The 9,379-nt window shown below is 33.8% G+C and overlaps 2 protein-coding genes across 2 annotated transcripts; one reads left to right on the top strand and one right to left on the bottom strand.

Annotated features, from left to right (window-relative positions):
- Positions 1–1,332: 1,332 nt before the first annotated feature.
- LOC140815067 (uncharacterized) lies at positions 1,333–2,599 on the bottom strand. The gene is made up of 2 exons (XM_073174172.1): positions 1,695–2,599; positions 1,333–1,552 (listed from the first exon to the last, which is right to left on the bottom strand). Exons 1-2 carry the CDS (start codon positions 2,110–2,112, stop codon positions 1,386–1,388), a joined length of 585 nt encoding a protein of 194 aa, XP_073030273.1. The 5' UTR covers positions 2,113–2,599; the 3' UTR covers positions 1,333–1,385.
- A 5,064-nt stretch (positions 2,600–7,663) lies between these two features.
- Positions 7,664–8,672, top strand: LOC140814937 (thylakoid lumenal 19 kDa protein, chloroplastic-like). The gene has a single exon (XM_073174035.1). It carries the CDS (start codon positions 7,719–7,721, stop codon positions 8,451–8,453), a length of 735 nt encoding a protein of 244 aa, XP_073030136.1. The 5' UTR covers positions 7,664–7,718; the 3' UTR covers positions 8,454–8,672.
- Positions 8,673–9,379: the final 707 nt, after the last annotated feature.

Below are 9,379 nucleotides of genomic sequence, written 5' to 3'. Positions count from 1 at the left end.
ATTTTATTCCTTGACATATTTTCCTTTTTCATAAATTCCTTTTTAATATCTCTAATGTTTTGCCTTTCTAGACTTGAGAATAATCTCTAATTTATGATGTGATCTCGTGTAGATTTGGTATTCGATATGAGAGTCATAATATCTTTAATTTATGGAATCTTAATATCTTGAAGATATGATATCCTTATTCTTTAAGGAGTTTCTTTCTAATAAAACTCTGTGTGTACTTTAATAGGAGATGAGGGCGAAAAAAAGGATGGGCGAGATACGAAGGAGTTCGAAGAGTTTTTCGAGACTGTAGCCATTTCATGTGATTGATAACTTGTTGCTGTGAAGTGCTGCCAACATCTGAAGACAACACCTAATCACGGTTGTGATTAGTGTGTTGAGTCTCGAAGATTTTTCACTTCTCGGTTGATGCATCCGACATAGTTTTGTTATACGGTTTGTTAGAGGTGTAGGATGCAATTTGTTACTCGCTTGTGTAAGGAAGTTGTTTTATTCTTTCACTAGTATTGGTTTTTGTAAACTTACAAGTTTTCCTAGTGAATTATTTTTGCCCTGAGGCACCGCACAAGTACTTGATAGTTGTGCATAATTTATATCTCGTCTCTCGTATTATTATTATAATTCAAGTTGTGTGTTAACTTCTTAAACTGAAACTTCCGCTGCATGTTGTCGTGGGTGTTACAACATCTACGTACAACACCTACTTTCTGATACACACAACAATCACCCTCATCACACTCACATTGTGGGAACAGAACTTTCAGTATGAAAGTATGATTTTGTTCTTATGTTATGTTTCTTTATTTCAAATTTATATTACATTTTTAATTTTCAATAAATTAAAATCATAAAAAAATATGAAATACTTTTAAGTAATACAAAAATTTAAAAAAAATAATAATTTAAATATTATAAATAAAATTGAAAAATATATTCATTCAACGTAAAATGTTTACAAAAAATAGATAAACAGATGAATAATGAGTGTTATGATTAAAATTAAAATTAGAGAAGCAAGATATTAATATAATGTGTGCGTGTTTTTATAAGAGATGTCAATGGGACGGGTATGGACGAGTATAACTAAACTCATGAATATCCGCCCTATGAAGAAAACTTCGACCCACTACCCGCCCCACCCCAGTTAAATGTTCTTCGGACCCGCCCCACCCCGAATACGAAACGGGGCAAGTTAGACCCGTGAGACCAGAAATTTTTCAAATGAAAACAGTAATTTTTTTGTTACATGACTAAGTTATGTAACAAACAAGCCTCTAAATTCAACACAATATAAAACTAATCATGTCTTCGACCACAATTAATAATAACAAACAAAGTATTTTCACGACATAATGAGTTACATAAAAAAGGAGTTACTAGCTCTCCATAAAAAATCTTGACATCCCAAAAAATAAGTTATAACAGAACTTAAACAGATCAATATAAAATAACGAGTAGGAAATATTTCCGACACATTCTTCGGAATCATCTTCCTCTTCATCAAGAATGGTGGGACAAGTTGGTAAACTACTTGAAGAATTATCTAAAAAATTAAAGAGAGAAATTACATTGAAAAAATAAAACTGTAATTTAAAACGACAAAAAATTGTAATTTAAAGAGAGAAAATACAGTAACAAAATTAAAATGAAAGTACAATAACAAAATAAATCTATGATTTATTTACCTTCCACCTCATCCCACAATAATCTTCGCGAGCACATCAATACCTCCAAAGTCGTTGGATTAAGCCTACTACGATGATGACCAACTATTGTTCCACTATTGCTAAAAGCAGATTCATGTGCAACAGTTGACACAGGAATTGCTAAAATATCATTTGCCCTTTTCTGTAAATTTGGATATTTGGCCTCATTTGTCTTCCACCAACTAAGAATATCAAAATGTTGAGTTCTTGGGAAGAAAATTTCTTCCAAATGCATATCCAGCTCGGTTGGGGATTTTGACGCAATTTGGCTTGAACTTGAAGCCACAAATTTGTCATAGATATAAAAAATATCACTATCAGATGCATTAATATTAGAAACACATGAAGTCTCAGCAATCCTTGAACCACCACTATTTCCCAATAATTTTGATGTCATGGATTGGTAATCAACCAACAAATCACAACAATTCTGTCAAACTTCATCAACTTTAGATTGTGATCTTTCACCATAAATTAGGGGAAAATAAAATTCAACAAGCTTCATCTTATATCTAGGATTCAATACAGCAGCAACCTCCATCATAATATGACAATTATCCCAATACTTATCTTATTTTTCCAACATCTTTTGGGTCATACCTCGAATATTTGGATTTGGACTCTTCAACCACTCATATAACTTTAATTTGATATCGAAAATGTTTGGAAAGTCAAAGTTAGATGTGGGGTAAAATGTTATAGAAAACATCTCAGTCACTTGATAAAAAGTTTTAAGTTGCCCACATATATCAATTGCATTCACCCAATCTTAATCAGTTGACACATTTTTGTAGTATCTCTCTCGATATTTAACCCTTGGGAACACATATCTGTATTGTATAGCAGTTTCTAACATCAAATAAATTGAATTCCAACAAGTTTTACAGTCAAGAGATAATTTTTTACTACATTTGTGGGGCCCTTAGCTCCTAATCGTTATTACAACACAATCTGATTAGGGTTAATTAATTACAGCGGAAAACGAGTTTAAATTTTCTTTACGATGAGCCCAAAATATTTCTTCTGATATTTGAATACTAAAAATAGTATCTCATCTCACGTCATAAACATGCCCACACGTAATCAAAACCAATCACATACAAACATCTCATATCCTCGGGACATGCCCCGGTATATAGATATATATACATATATACTGAGAACAAGACATAAACATAAAACCTCAGCCCAAGCTGTGGCTCCCTCCAGAAGTACCCTCTCCGGTCTCCTGATATCGTGGAGTACCTGCCATTGTCCACACACAAAGACAACAACAGCCCCCCTTGGGGGTGAGCAAAGCTCCGTATGGAACGAACAATCATATATACCACAGATATCTAAACAATGATATATGGTATGCAATGCATGAATGTCGTGGAGGTATCAGGTCAAATGCCCATCCACTGAGCACATGTCAGAATCAAACGAATCGCTATCAAATCAATGCTCGAGCTGGCACACCGGCCTCAATAAGGGATACTCGTATGATAGCGTCGACAAAGCGCCATCAAATCCCAAATCTCATATCCAATAATCGGGGCCACAAATGTTTATGCTTTACGGGTCATATAATACCAGCATAGCAATTGTGTTCACAAACCCCAAAATCCAATCAAATCATATCAGGGTATCCAAGGATCATAGCTCAACGTGCATGTCATGTATCGATGTATGCATCAAATGATGTGTGTTAACAAAACATTTATTTTATACATCGATATTCCAATCTCAATGTCATGTATGCCACATCAATCAATAAATAAGGCATATAGACATGTAATCTTATTCCAATCAATCCAATCAATCCAAAATATATCATATAATACAGATACCTGTCGTATGTTACCCGGTCGCAACATACCTCAATTCTTCGTTTCCAATTGATGTAGCCTGAAAATATCGGTATAATACTTTATCTACATCAATAACATACTCACTCCAATCAATAACATAATCCAAAATCATTAATATGAATTTCAAATATCATTTGAAACTTCAGAAATTCATATCAATTCAAAATCATATCATAATTCAATTCCGACTTCAAAACTTAGTTTCTTGTCAGTTATTCTACCGCATATATAACCGACAAATAATTCAATCTCAATCAAATGATTAAAATTCTCTAATTATAATAAATTGATAATAATTCAAAATAACATCACTATAATCATCTCTTCTTCGTTAAAATCATACACTATTCAAAAATCTTCAATTCCAGTATGATTTAACAATTTATCGGATTTATTCCAGAAATCGACGAATTTCAAACATCACCAAAACTATGAAATTTATACCTCAAATCGAAGACCTCGTGTCAGCGATCCCAAAACTGAAGTATGTTTGTCGATTGGATAAAGCGATTAATCGCACGATCGAAAAGAAAATAAAAAAAATCCTTATTCCTTCTCTCTTTCTCACGTTTCTTTCTTCTCTATTTCTACTGTAGCTTTCTGATTTCATTCGTACGGTTCGAATTTTTCCTTCTTTTTTCTTTTTTTTTTTAAATTTTTTTTAATATTATATTATTATATACATTTTAACATTTTAACTTCGGTATATCTCTTCGGATCAGTCAAACAATCAAATTTTCCAAAACTCAAAACATGAAACTTCTATATCTTTGAGTTTTCTACGTCATATCCAAATCTCAAATTATTTGGGCTAATATTCGGACTATTATGTTAAATCCATAACATAATTACCATTTTGCCCTTAAAATTAATTCATTATTTTTCAACTTATTTACGAAAATGTCATCAAAATAAATTGAATATTTTTCAACTTATTTACCAAAATGTCATCAAAGCTATTTTAATCTCGGAGTCTCACAACATTCAATGGTGCAACTGACGAACATCGTCCTCAAATTTTTCTATTATAGGAGGTGAAGCACTCCAAAAGATAACACTATCACGTATTCTTTCCATTGCACCACTAATTACTTCCATACCATCTTTCACAATAAAGTTCAGAATATGAGCACAACAACGCATGTGAAATACTTTTACATTCAATAACAAATCACGATTTGAAAGCTTGTCCACGAGAAGATGAATCATGGAATCATTGGTGGTGCAATTATCCACTGTGATTGTTGACAATTTACTATCAATATTTCACTCCATAAATGATTCAACCAATAGATCAGACAACACCTCGCACGTATGTAGAGCTGGAACATACATAAACCTATAACAAATAAATGTCATAATTTTTTCTTTCTAAAAACATAAATGATTTATAATATAAAATTTCACATACCTCAAAATGCAACTGTGAAGAATCCATGAATCATCAATATAATGTCTGGTTATTGCCATGAAACCTTTCTTATTATTGCTTGATGTCCACATATCAGTAATGATAGCAACTCTGGATTAAGCTTGTCCAAATCCTTATCACACTTACTCTTTTGAACATGATAATTTTTCAAAACATCATTTCTAAGTGAGTTTCTTGAAATCATATTAAAGCAAGGTTGAAGACTAGCAACAAATTTTCGAAATTCAATATGTCCAACAATACTAAGACAATAGTCATGGAAGATGACCATTTTAGCTAGCTCATTCCTTGATTCTTCTTGGTTAAAAATACGTGTCGACAATTCTTGGATACCATTAACTTTCGTGTTAGAAAATAGAAAACTTTGACGAAATCCATTTTTCTACGTCTCTTTTTGCAAGCCTTATCATAATGTTTTCTCAAATGATTAATACCATAGGTCGGAGAAGCTTTCAAATGAGTTTTGCAATAATTACACTCCGCGTACTGTATTTGATCCGCCATTACTCTTCTAAAATGATTCCAAGCGTCCGATGAACGTTTTCTCTCACCATTAATTTCTGAAATCTCCTCAGCTTCCATGTTAACATCACCGTCTTTATTCCCTTCAATACCTTCACCTTCACTATTCTCTTGAAAAGGAATCATTGTATTACTATCATGAAGATTTGTAGAAGACGTAAGATTATCTTCATCTTGAGATTCCATCAGTAATATGCAAAATTATAGTGATCTTAAGATAATTACGCGTGTGTAATAATTTATATTTGTTCCAGGAATTCCTCAAAATACCTAATTAAAAATAATAAAAATTATACTTAGTAAAACACTGCTAATTATGCTCAAAGTAACGACGTCATTTTCTTTTCAATATAATAGGTCTCTGCATAATTAATATCAAATTGTATCAATAAGACGAACTACTAAAATATGAGGTTTAAAGGAATGTATTATTCGATATTAAACTACACCTAAACCTTACAAACAATGATCAACCGTTAATTGATCATATCCTTTCAAAACAGTTTCGTAACTCCAAATTATCACAATTATTCAATATCACATTTAACAACACAATAATTTGAGAGATACCTTGCTTAAGAGTTTTGGAGTGGAATTTAGCATATAGTTATTGTGGTGTTATGCTTTATTTTGTGATTGGTCTATCTATTTGGATAATAAACTAAGACAAAAACTTGTGTTAGACAGTCTTACGGGTCGTATTTGTGAGACGGATCTCTTATTTGGGTCACCCATGAAAAAGTATTACTTTTTATGTTAAGAGTATTATTTTTTATTGTGAATATGGGTAGGGTTGACCCGTCTCACAGATTATGATCCGTGAGACGGTCTCTCATGAGACTCACTCTTAAACTAAAGCTCATCCTAATAAAGAATTTAATTAACCTAAAATACTAATGTTAATATCTATATAAAAAAAAAACTCGTCATTAGTTATAAGATAATACCAAATCATATTCATGATTTATTTGTTTTTAAATTATTGTCTAAAAATTAAACTTATATTATTTAACATAAATATATCACTCAATTTTATTTTACAAATACTTAGTTGTTAATTGGGGTGTTACAACTGAAATACAAAATAAGTCGTATTAAAAGGCCATTTTGAAAATTATTCTTTTAATTAAAATACATTTTCAATAAAAAGTTATGAGTTAATCATAAGCTTCCTTCAATAATAGTAGTCAAATTTCTGACTTGCTCCAGAAGACATGAACCAAAAAACTTCCCTACAATTATCCCTCCTCTGCCTCTTCACCAATTCACCGAACCTGCACCACATTTGCATCTTCCTTTTTCTTTGAAATCCCATCAAAATCTCAACATCAAATATCATTCATATCTTCGTATAAATACATACAAGCCTCCAACTCCAAAATCGTCACCACTGAGAATCCTTCTTCCAAAATCGACTTGAATCCGTTGGTTATATCTTAATCAAATCCCAATGGAGAACATCTCACTAAATCCAATTGATTCTTATACAACACCAAAATGACCGACATTACGTAATGGATTGACTAATAAATCAAGTTTTTAGTACATACTCACTCGGTGATCAGTGTGCCTTTGGTGGCTGAAAAAATGGAAGTTAAGTGAGCGTTGGTGGGAGAATGACAGAATCAGATATGTCTATGATTGACCTTGAGGTAGACTACTAAAAAAATGAAAATTAATAAAACTAAAACCCTATAATATTTATATCTACATATATGAGGCGGTATTATAAAACTCATGACCCGTCCCATATCCAGACGTGTCTGAAAAACTGGACCCGAGACCCGTCTCATGACCCATTTAGTATGCCCAAACCCATTCCAGACGAGACGGGTCCATTGTGTTACGCCCCGAGCTCGCACCTGTGTGACTTCACAATGAGCCCCTATAGCAACTACTTCATATTCGTCCTCGCTTTACGAAAATGATTAACCCAAGTTGTTATAAAAATTCATTGTAAGCCATTATAAATCTTTTATTGCGAGTCGAGGTTTTATCTAGACCCATTGACATCCCTAGTTTTTATGAGTGGCGGTTGTTATGGATGGCCTATATTGCAAATGACGTGGTGAAATCAACGATTGTGATTGGTGAATATTATTACCTAGTGTACACGGTCCCTTCCTCATATCCAATCTTAAATATACAAAGCAAACCATATCCACTAATCCAAGATTCCACTGCCCAAGCTCCAAAATGGCCACAATCTTCTCCCCCTCCGCCCTCCTCTCCTCCACCTCCACCGCCGCCGCCACCCCAAAATCACCACTCCCGCCGCAGCCAAAAACCCACCTCCCTACACCGCCCAAAAAACCATTCCTACCCAACTTAACCACCACCCTAGCCGCCACAGCTCTGGCCACAACAATCCTAACCACCAGTACCCCACCATCACTAGCAGACTCTCTCACAACCTACCACCTCTACTACGGCACCGCAGCCAGCGCCGCCAACTACGGAGGATTCGGCGGAAACTCCGACAAGAAAGCCTCCGCAGAGTACATCTACGACGTCCCAGACGGGTGGAAGGAAAAGCTGGTGACCAAGATTCAAAAGGGGACCAACGGAACAGACAGTGAATTCTTTAACCCAAAGAAGAAGACTGAGAAAGTTTACTTAACTTTTCTTGATGGGTTCCGGAAATTGGCACCAAAAGATTTGGTCTTGAACAATCTTGCTCTATCGGACGTAGATTTACAGGACCTTATTGCCACTGCAGACAACGTGAGCTCGGAAGAGAGGAAGGATGATAAAGGGCAGGTATATTATGTGTATGAGATTGATGGAGTCGGGGCACACAGCTTGATTTCGGTGACTTGTGCAAACAACAAGATTTACGCACATTTTGTGAACGCTCCCACGCCTGAGTGGAATAGGGATCAAGAAACTTTAAGGCACATTCATGAATCTTTTAAAACTGTGGTTGGATGATTTCTTTTTTTTTTTTATCCAGTATTCCTGCTATAATATATCACGTCCATCCACCTTGTATGAGTCAGTGGAGATATAATCCGAATATATGATCTTGTGTATTGGGATTTGGATGATCGATGTATGTCACGGCACACTTCAGGTTTGTATCTTGAGATGGAAATACAAGTGCTCTAGCTAGTACATGGATTTTGGTGCAAAATATTTGGAAGTGTTGCTGATTTTGCTATTGAGATAGAATTCTTTTTCGGGCAAATTATCAACTCTCCCCAATTTTTTAAAACTTCCAAAAATATCTTCAATGTTCAGAATTATTGTACATATCATTGTTTTACCTATTGAACCTATTCTTAGAGACATATAGTCCAAAGATATTCAACTATGTAAAATTTCCAGCGTATATATCATATTTAGATGATCGATTTTTTTTATATAAATGACTATTCATGCTTCCGTATAATAAATTGAACAGTTTACTTCTTTGACCCGAATGTCATCGGGTTCTATCCGATAGATTTTACAGACTGTTCCTCACAGCCTAACCATGCAGTCGCAACAGATGTTCCTTATGTAGGTTTTTTCAACAACATCTAGCACAACCTTGTTTCGTTTCCAACTTCAGAGTGTATAATAAAATAATTTAATTTGAAAATAATACATGAGAGGGTAATAAGGCTCTCGATCTTGTTATTCAAACATACAAAGAATTATTACATAGTGACGTAACCTCATGTAGAGGAGGATGAATTTTTTTTTAGCTATTTATAGTAGTTGAGAATACAATACACATAAAGAAGAAAGATAAAATATTACAATTTATTTGAAAGAAAATGAAAAGGTTGAATGAGGTCTTCATCTTCCTTATACCATAATATTTATAGAAGTTCTGCTGTTTGAATTCCGGACTTCAAATCTTGTGAATTATT

This window comes from Primulina eburnea, chromosome 15, assembly GCF_022965805.1.
Source record: "Primulina eburnea isolate SZY01 chromosome 15, ASM2296580v1, whole genome shotgun sequence".
In the NCBI taxonomy this organism is placed as follows: domain Eukaryota; kingdom Viridiplantae; phylum Streptophyta; class Magnoliopsida; order Lamiales; family Gesneriaceae; genus Primulina; species Primulina eburnea.
This window is presented reverse-complemented; position numbering and strand designations above follow the sequence as displayed.

Bases quoted from the DNA above. Each gene is read 5' to 3' on its own strand.
- LOC140814937 (XM_073174035.1), top strand. From the start codon at position 7,719: ATGGCCACAATCTTCTCCCCCTCCGCCCTCCTCTCCTCCACCTCCACC.
- LOC140815067 (XM_073174172.1), bottom strand. From the start codon at position 2,112: ATGACATCAAAATTATTGGGAAATAGTGGTGGTTCAAGGATTGCTGAG. The intron at 1,553-1,694 runs GTAAATAAATCA...TTAATTTTTTAG, and splicing joins ATTGTGGGATGAGGTGGAAG to ATAATTCTTCAAGTAGTTTA.